Source organism: Budorcas taxicolor, chromosome 15 (assembly GCF_023091745.1).
Source record: "Budorcas taxicolor isolate Tak-1 chromosome 15, Takin1.1, whole genome shotgun sequence".
In the NCBI taxonomy this organism is placed as follows: Eukaryota; Metazoa; Chordata; class Mammalia; order Artiodactyla; family Bovidae; genus Budorcas; species Budorcas taxicolor.
Window position 1 is genome coordinate 29,079,930 of NC_068924.1, and position 16,400 is coordinate 29,096,329.

Consider the following 16,400-nt stretch of genomic DNA (forward strand, 5'->3'; position numbering starts at 1 on the left):
GCAATACTAGTCAGTGCTAAAAAGACACTGTCAAGCCACGAAAAGACAATGAGGAAACTTAATGCATATTACTAAGTGAAAGGAACCAACCTGAAAACAACACTACATACTGTAGGAATCCCAACGACATGACATTTTGGAAAGGGCAAAACTATGGAAACAGTAAAAAGATCTGTGGTTGCCAGGAGTTATAAAGGGAAGGGAGGGATGAATCCGCAGGGCACAGAGGATTTTTAGGATGGTGAGTACTCTATATGCAATGATGCAATATGATAGATCACAGATCATAATAGTTATTATAATAGTTCATAGAGCATAACAAACCACCTGCTCCGGTGTGGGATGTTGATACTGGGGTTGGCTGTGCACATATGGGGCCAGAGGGTATATGGGAACTCTGTGTACTTTCTGCTTAATTTTGCGGTGAACGTAACTGCCCTTAAAAAGTCTGTTGGGGAAAAAAACAGGTTCAGGCTCAAAACTTGTCTGACTTGTTCAAGCTTTATAGAAAAACACAACCTTCATGGTCATTTCTTATTCAACTGCTTAGACACGTAAATGATTGACTACAGTGACTTTCCTTTGGTGAAACATGGCTTCATCACAACCAATGAACCACCAAATCAAGTGTTCTACATATGACGAAGCTGTAGCAACACATTCCTGTCAGGATAACAAGAGAAGGGTTATAGGGTCAGCATTACATTCAAACTTAGCTGAGCCTCTCAATACCTCTGATTCCTTGGATCTTTCAACCTCTTTGAACTGCTGCTATTTCTTATTTGTAAAATGAGACTGTTACCTTAAAAATGGTTATTGTCTAAAAATACTTCAAATATTATCAAAAATACCTGGTCAAAATGATGTCAGAGGAAAAATAAAACAATTTTGTTTTCATAAAGAAAAATTACATGCATGAATCTCAACTAAGTTCAAAAATGTTAACGATGTTTTGGTGGTAGTATTATAGGTAATTTTGTTATTCAATTTTTACCTTCTAAATTTGTCATAATAAACATGCATTATTTATATGCATATTATCTTTTGGCCATTCCATGTGGCATGTGGAACTTGCCCAACTAGGCACTGAACCCATGCCCCCAGCGCGCGAAGCACAGAATCTTAACCACTGGACTACCAGGGAAGTCCTAGAAATAAACACATTAAAAGAAAAAAAATCATGGCACAAAAACTGTAGAAAAGAATATTTTATTGAAACAGTTTCTCAATTAACAATGGAGCAAAGTACAATTTGACTCAAATCTGTCCAACCAGCCTCAACTGCTAGTGAAACAATTCAAACATAAAGGACAGGATAGGACCCTTAGGGCACATTTCTGCCAATGTGGCAAAAAAAAAAAAAAAAAGAGAGAAAAAGAAAAAAAAGACGAGACAGATACAACCAGGCTCCCCCATGCCCTGGGAGTGGGGGTGGCAGCCCTGGCTCCTGCTACAGATGGAACCCTGGCAGGTAGGCTGCCCGACATCCATGTGGTGGGTAAAGGGCCCCCATCCCAGCAGACCAATGTACTACAGAAAGGCCAGCCTGTACCCTCCTTTGCCCACAAGGCCTGCCTTCAAGAGAGTGAGACGGCAGTTCTACATTCATGCCACTCTCCTGCCCCCAGGGTCTTGGGACAAGGGGCTCACAGTAGAAAGCACATTTTGGTCAGCCCAGGGGGCCAGGGGGTGAGGGAAAGGCTCTGAGAGGGCAGAACAACAGGGAGAGAAGGGGGGCAGAAGTCTGAGGGCCATGGAGTACCAGGCTACCGAAGATGCAGATTCCAACAGCCGCTTGCAGAGTGCTGGCACCCTGCGCCAGCCACTCACACGCCCTTCCTGGCCCAGAGTCCACAGGCTGGGGAGCTACAGCGCTCTTACACATCTCACTCCCTCGAGAGGCGGCTGGATTCTCTTCTTCACTTTCTCCCTGCCTACTCTGGCCACTCGGGTTGTACGTGTGGGTGGGGGTCGACCTTGAGTGACTTAGGCAGTCCAGATGGATGGGCTCTGGCCAAGAGGCAGAGGACTGTCCAACTTGCAAGAGGAAGGCAAGGAGACCCACAGTAGGGAGGCATGGGAGTGGGGATTTTTAGGGGAAAAAACCTTGGAGGAGGCAAAAGTACAGACAGTAGCTCAGAAACCAAACCGGAAAAGCAAGGTTTTTCAGACACTGGCCTGTGTGGCATAGATCTTGTGGTGGAAAAGGGAGGGAAGGACAACCAGAAAAGCCTGGAGACCCTCTAACCACCCAGGACACCCTTCCCACTAGCAGGCCTGTCAGCCAACCACTGATGGCCACGCTCTCACCTACCCGCAGGCGAAGAATTAAGACATAATAGTGATTTTTCCCAAACTAGGACCTGGATGGGTAGGGAACCAGTGGGTGGGGCTGGGGAACAGAACGATTTCGATTTGAACCACAGAACTATTCCAGAAGGAACCAGTAAGCCGTCCCTTCCATCCCCTTCTCCGCACCTCCAGTCGCAGGTGAGAGAAGAGGAACTGAAGCCTCTGGGGTGATGGGGAACCAACCCTCCCCCAGTCCTTGGTGTTTAATAAATAGAGGTGGTGAGAGAAGGGGGCAGGGATGAGTGGGGAACTGGGAGGTTATAGTTCATCATTCTTCAAAGTTCCCTTCTGTCCTGTTGGCTGTTCCGAGTGTTCCTTCTGTTCAGCTTCTGGGAGGAATTGGGGGAAGAGAGCAAAGGATGGAGGGAGGTGAGACGGAGAGAACAGGCCCAGCTCAGGGCAGGCACTGCCCCCCAGCACAGCCCGCCACCTCCACCCTCACCTGCTGCGGGACCCCCTAACTCCAGAGGCTCAGAGTCTGCTGCTTCAGGTCCTGCTTTGCAGAAAGAACAGGTTAGTGTCTGCAAGAGGGAGGAAGGGGCTAACGCAGGGGTTGGCAAACTTTTTCCGGCAAGAGCCAGACAGTGAATGTCAGTATTTTAGGATCTGTGGGCCACACTTGGGTCTATTCTGTTTTGGGAAATAACCATCTACAAGATATAAAGGCTATTCAAAGCTCCAGGGCTGTCGAGAGAGAGGCTGTCCTGCTAGTCTGCCGACCCCTTGGGCTAAGTGATGTCCATGTTCCCCATCCGCTTCCCCAGCTCACCAGTCTCCTTCTCAGGTTCTGGGATGGGCTTCGTGTCTTCAGTCTGGCCTGGAGGGAAACCAGGAGGAAAAGGTAGTCTCCGGAGGGAAGGGAATGCTTCCTCCTGCCCAGTGATGCCTGAACCAGTCCCCTGGCCTCACCTGGGGGAGGGATGACCTTCTCACTCTGGTCACTGGCACTGGCATTGAGGGGAGCCTCTGCCCGGGTCCCGTTCTTGTCCCGGGGCCGGGGCCGGGGCTTGGCGAACTTGGCCTTATTGAGCAGATACTGCACCTCGCGGTCCAGGGCCGCCATCTTGGCCTCGATGTCTTTCGAGAGCAACACGGGCTTCTCTGTGGCGGAAAGCTTGGCCTGCTCGGCCACGGTTGCGTTCTTCCAGGCCTGTGGGCGAGGTCAGGACAGGCTCAGAGCCAGCAGATGCCTCTGTCCCAGACGAAACACACCCCAACCAACCTCTGGCTCTTTCCCTCAGACCTCAAATCACTGCCCGTCACTGTCAGCCCCAGAAGCAAACAGATACCTCAGGATGGCCTTTGAGGCTCTCCACAAGGGACTGCCAAACTGCCTATTTCTGGCTTCCATCCTATTTCTATGGACTAACCACAGTTGAACCTCTTATTTTCCTCCTTATTTCAACCACTTTGGTGCTCTGGTTAAACAAACAGCCCCCACATCCAGAACAGCTTCTCAATCTCACGACAAGTCATTCTCACCTCCCCAAACCCTGCCCCAATTTCTGCATGCAGTTCAAGGCCCAGCTCCTCAGAGCAGCTCTCTCTGACCCCGCAGGGATGGGCTCCACTACCCCTCTAATCGACGACTCATGCCTATGACCTGGTCTGGGACTGATCAGACGTGATCTCAAATGCAGCCATCTTTTGCCTTTCCAATGAGCTGCCAAGTGAGAAGGCAACGACTGCTGAGTCTCCATTTCACTGCATCTCCCCCACTGCCAAGGACGGCCCAACTTGCCAGGTAAGCCTCCAATTAAGTATTTATATGGGGATTACCCAGGTCTCATTGATGATTTTCTCTAATGTTGTCATCTCCACTTCAGTGAAGATCTGGTCCATCTCTGGGATGAGCCGGGCCCCTCTGCAGTCAGAGAGGAGACAGTCAGCCCAGGAGGGACGGGGTGGGACTGAGTGGGGAAGAAGAGCAAAGAGGCCGCTCACTTGAGGAACATGCTGGAATGATTGAGGAGATTATCCAGGGCAGACAGCCGTTCGGGCCACTTCTTGCGCTCTTCCACTCGAAAAAACAGCCCGTGGCACAGCTTCCGTAGCTCAGCCAGCTTCTCCTTCAACATCTGACAGACGTGGGGGTGGGAGAGGGCAGAGGGGTTAGGGGATGACAGCCCTGCATCCTGCTCTATGACCTCACATTCCAGCTCTCTTTCCTTTCCCCATCCTGCCCACCACGTCCTGGGAGCCCTCTCACCGCTGTGGTGGCCCCAAAGCCCTCATCCTCCAGCCAAGTGGACGTGGCACTGAGCTTCCCAGAGATGTCCTCACGCTGCTCCTCGGTTGACACTTCCTGGTACTCAGGCTGGTACAGCTTGTCCTGGGGAGGTACACCAGAGCGCAAGCGTGCAGCAGGCCCTTGGGGCAAGGCTCTTGGGGCGGGACCCTCCTCCCCAACTCCGTCCCTTGTCCTGAGGCAGGCCTGTGTCCCAGCCCACCCACCTGGGTCTCAAAGATGAAGGCTTCCAAACTGTTGGCTGCTTTCTCCCGTTCCTGCTTCTGCAGGTCCCGGAGTGTCAGGTCCTGGAGTCTGTGGCCGAGGGGCAGCAGGCGTGAGGGGTGCCACTCCACACCCTGTGCCCACCCTCTGCACGCTCACAGCCTTTACTCACTTCTGGGCCGAGCGGGCCAGCTGGTCCTCAGGCAAGTCAGGCAGGTCCAGGACGACCAGCTCCACCCCGATCTCATCCACCATCCTCTGCTTCCGGGCTGGTTTCTGCTTCTTTTCTTCCTCCGGGGCTGGAGGGGCACCCTCAGACCCCGCCTCCCCTTTCTCACTTGGCTTCTGTGGAGAAGAGATGAGGCTGTCAGGGAAAGCATCAGCCCTCCTGACCTCCACAGGCGGGGATGGCTCTAGGGACAGAAGCAAGGCAGGCGCCTGTCCCATCAGCCTCAGGGTCCAGGCCAACTTCACTCTGCCGAGAGCTCACCTGGGCCTCGGGCTTGTCCCCGCCATCTTTCTCTGTGGCCTTTTCTCCCTCAGGCGCTGCAGCCCCCTTAGCCTCAGGGGGTGGGGGCGAAGAGGTGTCCTCCGCTGGGGCCTCAGCTTCCTCCTTGAGCTCCGCTTGCTCTCCAGGCTCGTCCTTGCTCCCCTCAACAGGCCCTTCCTCCTCCTCCTGGAAACAAGCAGACACACCCTCTGAGGAGTCATCAGCAGGGCCCGTGGATCAGGACTGGCTCTGCTTTGAAGGGCTCACTGCCTATGGCACAGCTTGGGGGAGACAGAGGACCACTGTGTGGAAATGGGCAATGGGCGTCTGGACTGAGGCAGTCTAGCTGGAGAGAGGAAAAGTGTCTGAAGGTGACGGTGAGCCTTGGGATGGCTCAGAGTCCAGAGAAGGGTGTGGTGAACCCAGCTTGGGCTAAGAGGAAAGAAAGAAAGAAAGTCTCAGTCGTGTCCAACTCTCTGTGACCCCATGGACTGTAGAAACCAGGCTCCTCTGTCCATGGAGTTCTTCAGGCAAGAATACTAGAGTGGGTTGCCATACCCTTCTCCGCAGGCTAAGAGGAGGCGGGGCCTATCACATCCTGAGAAGCTGGGGTCAACACCCTACCCCCAGTCTCTGCTGCTGCTGCCTGGTCCCATGCACCGTCCTCCGTGCTCCCCTGACTCCATCCTGGCCTTACCTGGACTGTGTCAGTACCATTTTCTTTAGTATCTGGTGTGCTGCCACCTCCAAACAGGCTGGAGATGGTGTTGCCAAGTTCTAGAAAGAGGAAAACCCAAAGACTTAAAAAGCACCACAGAAGTGACTCCACCCCCAACCCTACGGGAAGGCACACAAGGACACTCTCTCACACGCGTGCACTTGCTCATCTTACTGGTCAGAGTAGATTCCTCTTCTGGGCTGTCCTCCACCAACGTCTCAAACACAGACTCCACCTGAAAACAGGGATCCGAGGTGAAGACAAGCACATGCTAACCCACCTTTTCTCCACAAACATCCTGCCTGGCGGGTTCCTGTTGAGGCACAACCATGTGACTTCCAGCTGTGCTAGCCTGTCCTCTCCCCTGCCTCCCCCAAGGGCTCCTGGATGGAGTCTCCTCCACCCCAGTTGATTACAAGCCCTCTGAGGAGGAGACTGGAGCTTCCCCCTCCTCACCCTCACACTCCTCCACTCAACAGAATAGGCCATGGCTGCCCACAGTATGTTCTAAAAGATACAAATCCCCTGAACTGTTGTTAATAAGCAGGTTTCTCAGCCATCCTAGACCCTGAAAATTACAACGTCCATGAGCACTCACAGGCTCTGAGATGGCCCACACCAGATCCCTTGTTTAGCTCAAGATTTATCCAACTCCCAAACCCATTTTATTGACCATGTTTGAATAAATACATGGAGCTGCTGTGGAAGCGGCTGGTAGCGCCTGGGCCCCGCCTGGCACATGGGGCCTCCTGCTCTCACCCTGTCCAGGCTGAGCACGCCGCTCTCGTCCAGGTTGAAGTGAGCCTTGATGCCCTTAGACTCGTAGTCGGGATACTTCTTAAAGCTCTCGCCCACACCTTTTAGCTTCACTGTGGTCAGATTCTGGGAGCCAAATACCCTGGGTGGGGAGGAGAAAGCCGTTCAGGGGAAAAAAAGAAAAAAGAAAGCCGTTCAGGGGAGGCCCCCACAAGCCTGCCTCCAAGCTCTAGTCTACATAGCCTCCGGGTATGAGACAGGGGGCCCTCCCCCAGGACACCCTCGGGATGGAAGCACCCCCAGAGGAGAAACTCAGCCCAAACCCAAGCCCAAGCCCACAGGCTGCTTCCCTGGTGTCACTCGCAGACCCCACCACTCCCTCCCCCGAGTCCCCATCTGGCCCCACCCCCTCACCGAAGATCCTCAGGCCCCAGGAAGCCCAGGTCACCGTAGTTGATGTGGAAGTTGAAGTCATGGCTGTAGCGGTTAAAGGTAATGACTTTGCGCTGAGGGTAGGGTCCCATGCGAGAGAAGAGGACGCGCTTATTGTGCTTCAGGCTGCGGACCCCAGTCTCCTCCTCCACCTCCCTCGTGAACTCCACCTACATGGCAGGAGAGGGGAGGCCCAGTGGAGAAGCAGAGCAGGGTCTGGGATGGGGAATGCCGATGGCAGGAAGACAGAGGGACAGGCTCGAGATGGCCCTGGGAGAGGTATGGGAAGCCTTCCACCCCAGCACACAGGCTTACTCACCAGGATGGGGTAGATCACCGCATCTCGGACGACAAAAGGCTTCACCTTGAAGGCTTTACTGAGCGCGGCCGCCTGGTACACAGCCCCCATGGCGGCGGCTTCATCGGCATTGATGTTCTTCCCCAGCTCTTCCCTGTGAACGTCCCAAGGCTCAGGACCGTCCATCTGCAGCCTGGCCTGGCCCACCTCCCCTCAGCCCTCCTGCTGCTCGGGCCCCACACTCACTTGCCCACAGCCTTCAGCAGCACCTCCTGCACTTTGGGGACGCGAGTGGCCCCGCCCACCAGGATCACCTGCTCAATCTCATCCTGCACGGGGAGAAAGTGGAGGACGGATCAATTCCGAGGTCACCCTCCTCCTCAGCACAGACTCTTCTCTGACTTCTTCCCTCCTCCCTGCCACCTCTTCACTTTCCATCCCATCTGTCTCCCCGTCACGCCCACCTCGATGACCCTGCCTCACCAGTTTCATCTCTGCACTCTGCAGCGCTTGCTGCACGGGCCCAGGGACCCGCTCAAACAAGTCTGCACACAACTCTTCAAACTCGGCTCGAGTCACCTTTGCCTTGAAATCCACATCATCCATCAGGCCCTCGATCTGGGAAAGGAACAGGAAGGTCAGAGCACTCACCCGGGTCCTGCTCTCTGGGTGGGTGGGTGAGACACCAAGGGAACAGGATGCTGGGAGGCAGGCAGGAAGCATGGGAACAAGGGATGGGCCATCCCGAAATTGAGCTCAGGGTGGCAGGGTCCTCCACCCTCTGGGAGGGGGCGGGGCAAGGAATCTTTGCCCTCAAGCAGCCACGTGTGAGCACCTGGGCCACGTGGTCAGCATTGGCGCTCAGAACGGTCTTCAGTCGATTGGCCTCACGCAGCAGCTTGGCCATGGCACGAGGGTTCTCTCGCACGTCGTTTGCTCTCTGACCCTTGCGCTGCTCGTTGAAAAGCCCAGCCAGGTGCTCACGCAGGCGGAGCTCCATCTCCAGGCCCCCCAGGGTACGGTCAAACCTGTGCAGGAAAGGGAAGAAGGACAAGTGTGAGGAACACACGGGGTCCCTTCATCCACACAGGAACCTGGCTCTCACCCACACGGCTAACACCTCTCAGTGACAGTCCATCTGGCCATTTATTCAACTGTAACTACTATGCATCAAATTAGGTATTTGTCTCTGGAAATACAACTGTAAGAAGGAAAATAAAAGACAGGGTCCCTGCTATCAAACAGTTTATAGTTTAAGCCATCAACCACACTGTGAAATTTTAGCAATCCCCTGTGTTATAACAGAGAGACAGATGATGCCACTAGAACATACATAAGGGAAATTTCAGCTATTTAGAGATGTCTGGGAAAGTTCGGTGAAGAAGTGATGCTGGAGCTGAAACTTGAAGGTGAGCTGGAGTTAACGAGGTGAAGAAGAGAGGAAAGAACATTCTAGGCAGAGGGTGAGGTGTGAGAGAACAAGAGTGTGCCAGTTCAGTGGAGGGCAAAGACGGCTGGAGCTCAGGGTCAGAGCCAAGCTGGAGTTGTCAGGGCACATACAGGTGGCTTTATAAGCCAAGACAAAGGTGCGGAGCCACTGAAGCGTTTCTAAAGAAATGAGATACAGACAGGTTTGAAAAGAACCCTCTGGCTGAAATGTGGAAAAAGAACTGGAGGAAGGCCACACCGGCAGCAGTGAGATCTGCTCTTCTGCAGGTGAGAGGCGGCAGGAGTTCAGACTCATGTGGAAGCAGAAAAGGTGGACAGTAAAGAATGGGTTCATGAAATAACATCATATCAGCAATAAGGAAACCAAAGATGCCAAGAACAAAGACATAGTTGAAGCTCACACTCCTCATAGGGCCTATGGCCTGATGGATTTCCTCAGAAGCAGCTTGGGACATTCATTGCCCTCAACCTTCCCAAACTGTCTCTCCGTATCTCCATCTACCTCGTGCTCTTTGGGAGATGTATCCTACAAAGGTTGATGCTTTAGCCAGGAGAGTACTCCTGCAGGGAGCAGGAAAGGGAGGCAGCTGACTCTCCAAGAAGAAACCCGGACCCAAGGGTAGCTCAGCAAGCAGCCCGCCTCGCAGTACCCACTTACCCCACGCCCCGGATCTGCAGCTGTGGCTGCATCCCCGCATCCTTAGTCTTCACTGTCTGGTAGGTCACGATGGTGCACACAGTGCTGCCTGAGCCCATGTCATAGAACATGATATTCTGCAGAGACATCAAGGCCACTGTCACAAGAACCGAACACAACTCCAGGGTGCCTGCCTGCCTGCCTCCAAAGGGCTGCACTGAATGAAAGCCAAACAGCTCCAAAAGGAGCTGAGAGGGGGCTGTGGCCACATTTGTCAAGGGCCAGAATGCAAATAAGATGCAAATCAAGCCAAGTGGTTTCCATCATCAGACTCAGCCACCCTGCCAGGCCAGTCGGCAGCTCCTCCCTGGCTCACCTGGGCAGTGCTGTTGATATCTTTCCTGCGGAAGACACCGTAGCTGAGGGCAGTGGCGGTGTTGTCATTGATGAGCTGCAGCACCTTGAGGCCAGCCATTCGCGCAGCCTGCAGCACGGCTCGGCGCTCAGCCTGATTGAAGAAGGCTGGCACAGTGATCACTGCATCCTTGATGGGCTGCTCTACAAGGGACAAGAGAACAGGGTTCCCACCAGCTCCACACCTTAGATGGGAGTTTCTCAGTCTCAGCACAGCTGACATTTTGGGCTAGATAGTATTTTTTTTTCTCGGCCGCACCACATAACACGTGGGATCTTCATTCCCCAACCAGGGATTGAATCTGTGTCCCCTGCAATGGAAGCTCAGGGTTTTAACCACTAAACCACCAGGAAAGTCCCTGGGCCAGATAATTCTTTGTTTTGGGGGCCAGAGGTGTGCAGTCTAGGAATTCTGGCAGCACCCCTGGCTTCTACTCGGTAGATGACAGTGGCTGCAGCTCCCTAGTTGTGACAACCAAAAATGTCATCAGATGTTACTAAGTGTTCCTGGGGACTCAGACCTGCCTTCATTTTAGTCTCCAGGGAACGTGGCTGCCACTGGCTCCACCTTGGCCACCCACCTGCAAAATCTTCAGCCAGAGACCGGGAGTAGTTGAGAAGCATGCTGAGGACCTCCTCCGGCGAGAACTGCAGCTGCCTGGGGGAGGGGGATGGTTAGCGGAGAGGAAAGCCCAGCATCCACGTAAGGACAGTGGTGAACACGTTGACAGGGATCTCACCAGGCCCCCTGAGCCCACCTTCCCCAGCAGGGCACTCACGGGCTGATTTGGAAGTACACAGTCCGCCTCTGCGGGTCAAAGCCCAGCTCATGCTCGGGGAAACGAGCTTTGTACAGGGCTACATGGGGGTTATTCTCCTGCTTCCCCAGGAGGTACTGGAAGTAACGCAGCGTTGCTTTTGGGTTCTTGATGGCCTGAGAAGAGGTAAAGAAAGAGCAGAGTGTTAAGATTCCCAAACCTGCCATCACCTACCCACCCTGGAGATCGATCAGGGAGTAGGCTCTGGAGTCTGCCATCGCCTCTCCTGCCCACTGCTTCTGGGAAGGGGGTGGGCTGCGAGCTCACCATGCTGGCCGCACTGTCGCCAAAGAACCGTTCATTTTCTTTCAGGGTCACAGTCACTGGGGTTTTCCTCCGGGACTCCCTGAGGAAAAGACACACTGGGGCCATGTGCCTATGGCACGGCGTGTTCTCAGGAGCCTCAACACACCCACGTACATACAACACCCCACAATCATGCAGACACAAAGTCTGTTGAGGCCACTACCAAGAACACACTTGGGCCTGGGGTGCGGACCCTCTTTTCCCCACCCGACCCTGGGGCCGCCCTCACTTGTTCAAGACAATCTCCATGGGTACTCCAGGTTTGACGATGGCCACCTTCATAGACTCGCTGCCCAGGTCCACAGACATCACTGCCAGTGTGTCTGAAGGGGAAACAAATCTGTCAATTAGCCCCTCTTTCCCTGCCTTCCTGAGGCCCCACTAATCAAAGCATACTGTTTTCCATGGAGAAGGTAAGACAGCAGCAGACAAACAAAAATGTCTGGGTCTGGCAACCTAAGAGCCGAAAGGTTTCCCATTCACCAGCCTCATTACCCCTGCCCGCCACATATCATCCATCATTCACTCATTCATATTTCGACGCCTCTGCTGGGGCACATACCACTCAATGCCAACAGGTCTGCCAAGAGCACAGTCATCAAGGCCCAACAGGCTATCCTCCTCGGCCTCTGCCTTCGGACTGTGGCTGCCATTGTGTCCTTAGGAGAGGAGAAAAACAACACTTGTAACTGGATTCCCTGAGTGAAGGAGGCAGAACCTCATCCAGAACAGAGAAGCTTTAAAATTCATACTTACTCCATCTTCATCCAAGGCAGGATAGGCTACATCCCCTCCCCTCCCTTCTAATGAGAACCAAGCACTCTCACCATCTTCAGAAGTGACCACAGGAAGGCCCAGGTGAAACACCGGGGATCCAAGCCTTTGGCCACATCCCTAAACAGTGATGGTAACAGGCCAGGAGGACGGAGACCAAGGCCTTCCGCCCACTGCACAGGCAGCTCGACGGGCGCACCCCAGCACTGTCCCTGCTGTCACACACCTGGGGTACCGCCAGGGATCCCCGCTCAAGACTAGACTACCTCCCTACACCTGGAGCTCCCCCGCTGGCGCGGAAAGCCTGGCCGGGCCTGGACGGGAACTGAGAGATAGTGACGCTGGACGAGGCAGGGATGGAAGAAGGGCACGCCTCGTCCTCAGCATCCCTTCGGGTTGTTCCGCCCGCTCCCCTTCTCCATCCCATCCCGGCCCCGCTGCCTACACACAGCCGCTGTGCCTGGAACGATAAGGTTCCGCGCCGAGAAGGCAGCTAGTATTCCGAATTCACCTAAGCCTCACCTGCCAAAGACGGCGGCTCCCACTCCCGGAAACTGGTCCCAGCCCACCTCTAAGGCATGAGAACACCCCGGAGACCGAGCTGCGGGGCCAAGCGCACCGGCGTCCGTGCGGCCCTCACTCCCGCTACTGACCCGCCCCCGGAGCTAGCACGTTGCCTCCTCTAAGGGCTGGCCGGTTTCCTTCGCCATCCCCACCCCCGCTACCTCTTGCCTCCGCTCCCGTGACCCCAGCTCTGGGACAAACGCAGCTCCGAACCCACGAGGCCAGCAGCGCGCCCCCCAAACCTGCGCCCTCCACAACTCCCCTCTGCTTGCAAACTGTTACATTAGCCACCAACCTCTCAGCGGCGTCTCGCGCACCAGCCGGCCCCGGACGCGGCGTGCGCTCATTGGAGCCTCCGCCGCCCGGCCCTGCGCCGCGGGCCTGGCCCCGCCCCCCACCGCCGCGGCGCGCGTCCCCATTGGGCCACGTCCTAGGCCCACCCCCCCCTCCTCCGTCTCCGGCCGCCGCCGCGAAGGCAAAGGAGAGGCCAGTCAATCAGTTGGAGGAAAACCGCCGATCCCGGCCGCCGATTGGTCCACGTCACGCGCGGCCCAGCGTCCATCCCGGTGCGCTCGAGGGACCTTTCCGGCCGCGGCGCTGAAGGTCTGATTGCTCGGGTCTGGAGTGGCTGGTGCCTGGAGCGAGTCGGCAAACGGGTAGTTCAGCACTCGGGCCTCTTCTGGTCATCTGGGAGACCCGTCCGAGGAGCAGGCATCCTTGCATCCCCGAGGCAACCACGCGGAAGAGGTGCTAGCTTGCTGGTCGGTATTGAACTGCCCTAGGCTTTGGCTGGAAATCAGAACGACTGCTTAGTCCACCTTAACCCCCGCTTTTTCTCTTTGCGGAAACTAAAGCCACCAAGAGAGATGTTCGCTGATGAGTCGGAGATAACGCTTGTATTAGTGGCAGAAGTTGGCCTGGACTCTACTCCAGTTTGTGAAAGAACATTCCGAACTGCAAATGCCTGACACGAAAGCCGCTTTTGTGAGGCTGTTAATTGGTTAAGCACAGATGCACCACCTCCTATTTCTCTTCCATTATGCCTGTGCACTTTCTTTCTGAATTAAAGCACCTCGGAAAGGTTTCTGGCGCTCTTAACTCCCCTCTCTGTACTTCACAAGCCCATAGAAATCTGCATGGTCCTGAGAGAGCACACTTTCTTTTTCCAGTTTTATTGACATCAGCGCACTTTTCTTAAATATGGTATCACTGCTTCCTCTCATGAAATCGTTGCCTGGCCTCCCTTTACAGAAGGTTCTTGTGAAGGCCCTGGCTATGACAGCCCAGGCTTGGTTAAGGAAATCTTATCTGGTCCTTTTCCTACATTTTTAAATAATGCTTAGGGCTGTTACAGAATTCAAACTCTGTCTAATAGCCAATAGTTGGACGACAAAGTGTTGAGGCAAAGACTAGAGACTTTATTCGGAAAACCTGGCAACCAAGAAAATGGCAGTCTTGCACCCTAGAGTACCATCTGATTGGGGTCTGGATGTCAGTTTCTTTTATAGAACAGAGAGGAGGAGGTGGTGTGGAAGTCAAGTAAAAAGGCCATAAATCCTGCAAAATAAGCATCAGGGAAAGGATGTGTTAATTTCTTCTTTTCTGTAACCATTCACAGTTGGGCAGGGTCAGAGTGTATCCCTAGGAGCTGAATAAAGGCACTTTAACATTCAGGCAGGGGGGCAGGTTCCCCTAGCCAGGTCATTATATATATGTACAGTTGTAGACAGCATCCTTTTAGTGACTAAAAGCGACAAAAAGCAAAGGTTAAAGTAAACAGATCCAGCTGGGTTCAGATTTGAGTCTGGTGTCTATGCTTAGACGATCAACCTACTGGCAGTATCAAGAGGAGGTCTATTTTCCTTCCTTTTTAGAATAATTCAGTCTTCAGGTAGTAGAGAAATTGGTAGAAACAAATTCGCTTGAAACTAATACAGTTTAATTACACAAATAATATACAAATGTAATCTTGTAAAAAGTTCTGATATGCCAGATAAAGTTAAATCTCTCTGATAATATCCACAATCTCTAGAGTTATCTGCTGTTATTAGATGTGTAACATTCTAGGCCTTTTCCTCTATTTACATACATGTATGCCTCTTGAAATATGTAGCTGCTGTCTTTTTTAAATGATAAAATGTTATATAATTAGCTTGTTTGCAACTTGCTTTTTTCTTCTTTGGTTAAAATAAATCCTGGTGTATTTTCCATACCAGTGTACAGATTCACCTTGTTTACTGCTATAGAACATTCTATAGCATGGGAGTTGTTTAGTCATACTGATGAACATAGAAGTTGTCATTTCAATGCCACAGAGAAAGATTTTGCTTATTTTCTAAGCCTGTTGTGGTGCGCAGGCTTAGTTGCTCAGTGGCATGTGGGATTTAGTTCCCCAAGCAGGGACTGAACCTGTGTCCTCTGCATTGGAAGGCAGATTCCTAACCACTGGGCCACCAGCAAAGTCCCCAAGATTTTGTTTCTCAATAACTGACTCTACTTTTGACCACCTATTCAGTGGGGTGAAAGTGAAGTCGCTCGGTTGTGTCCTCCGACTCTTTGTGACCCCATGGACTGCAGCCTACCAGGCTCCTCCGTCCATGGGATTTTCCAGGCAACAGTACTGGAGTGGGCTGCCATTTCCTTCTCCAATTCAGTAGGGTAGATTCTTTCAAACAGAATGTGCACTTTAACATTTATTGGCCCTGTGTTGCATGCAAGCATTGTGCTAAGTGTTGGGATTCCAGAGATGGGGATGACCTATCCTTTCCTTCAAAGGTCAATCTGTTGGGAAACAGGTATGTTCCCAGTTTTGCACACTTATTAAAAACCTACTGAATGACTTTCAGTTCAGTTGCTCAGTTGTGTCCAACTCTTTGCAATCCCACGGACTGCAGCACGCCAGGCTTCCCTGTCAATCACCAATTCCCGGAGATTGCTCAAACTCATCCATTGAGTCAGTGATGCCATCCAACCATCTCATCCTCTGTTGTCCCCTTCTCCTGCCTTCAAAGTTTCCCAGCATCAGGGTCTTTTCCAGTGAGTCAGTTCTTCACATCAGGTGGCCAAAGTGTTGGAGCTTCAGCTGGAGCATGTCTTTCTAATGAATATTCAGAACAAACTTCCCATAGGATTGACTGGTTGGATCTCTTTGCAGTCCAAGGGACTCTCAAGTCTTCTCCAAACCACAGTTCAAAAGCACCAATTCTTCAGCGGTCAGCTTTCTTTTATAGTCCAACTCTCAAATCTACCAGAAGAACCATAGCTTTGACTAGATGGATCTTTGTTGGTAGAGTAATGTCTCTGCTTTTTAATATGTTGTCTAGGTTGGTCATAACTTGTCTTCCAAGGAGCAAGCATCTTTTAATTTCATGGCTGCAGTCACCATCTGCAGTGATTTTGGAGCCCCCCAAAATAAAGTCTATCAGTTTCCATTGTTACCCCATCTATTTGCCATGAAGTGATGGGACTGGATGCCATGATCTTGTTTCTTGAATGCTGAGTTTTAAGCCAGTTTTTTCACTCTCATAAAGAGGCTCTTCAGTTCTTTGCTTTCTGCCGTAAGGGTGGTATCATCTGCATATCTGAGTTTATTGATCTCTCTCTGGGTGGGCTTACCTTGTAGCTCAGCTAGTAAAGAATCGACCTGCAATGCAGGAGACCTAGGTTCGATCCCTGGGTTGGGAAGATCCCCTGGAGAAGGGAAAAGCTGCCCACTTCAGTATTCTGGCCTGGAGAATTCCATGGACTGTATAGACCATGGGGTCACAAAGAGTCGGACATGACTGAGCAACTTTCACTTTATTTTACTTCTTTCTCCCAACAATCTTGACTCCATCTTGTGCTTCATCCAGCCCGGCATTTCGCATGATGTGCTCTGCATATAAGTTAAACAAGCAAGGTGACAATATACAGCCTTGATGTACTCCTTTCCCAATATGGG

The 16,400-nt window shown here is 52.6% G+C and overlaps 1 protein-coding gene across 7 annotated transcripts; it reads right to left on the reverse strand.

The window, feature by feature from the left end:
- Positions 1–1,202: 1,202 nt before the first annotated feature.
- HYOU1 (hypoxia up-regulated 1) lies at positions 1,203–12,784 on the reverse strand. 7 transcript variants are annotated; one of them, XM_052652722.1, is made up of 26 exons: positions 12,756–12,784; positions 11,685–11,781; positions 11,352–11,445; positions 11,084–11,162; positions 10,778–10,932; positions 10,580–10,656; positions 9,961–10,142; positions 9,606–9,721; positions 8,334–8,526; positions 7,982–8,116; positions 7,745–7,827; positions 7,520–7,652; positions 7,183–7,370; positions 6,772–6,910; positions 6,187–6,247; positions 5,992–6,071; positions 5,295–5,480; positions 4,977–5,149; positions 4,807–4,894; positions 4,562–4,684; positions 4,297–4,430; positions 4,132–4,216; positions 3,262–3,502; positions 3,122–3,169; positions 2,795–2,848; positions 1,203–2,681 (listed from the first exon to the last, which is right to left on the reverse strand). In XM_052652722.1, the coding sequence occupies exons 2-26, from the start codon at positions 11,773–11,775 to the stop codon at positions 2,611–2,613; spliced, it is 3,009 nt and encodes a 1,002-aa protein (XP_052508682.1). In that variant the 5' UTR covers positions 11,776–11,781; positions 12,756–12,784; the 3' UTR covers positions 1,203–2,610. The 7 variants fall into 7 exon arrangements, 6 of the variants coding, with proteins under 6 accessions (XP_052508682.1, XP_052508685.1, XP_052508683.1 ...); XM_052652725.1 differs by lacking the exon at positions 12,756–12,784 and adding an exon at positions 12,622–12,749 and having other exon boundaries at positions 1,203–2,678; positions 2,795–2,845; XM_052652723.1 differs by lacking the exon at positions 12,756–12,784 and adding an exon at positions 12,622–12,749 and having other exon boundaries at positions 2,795–2,845.
- Between the last annotated feature and the right edge of the window lie 3,616 nt (positions 12,785–16,400).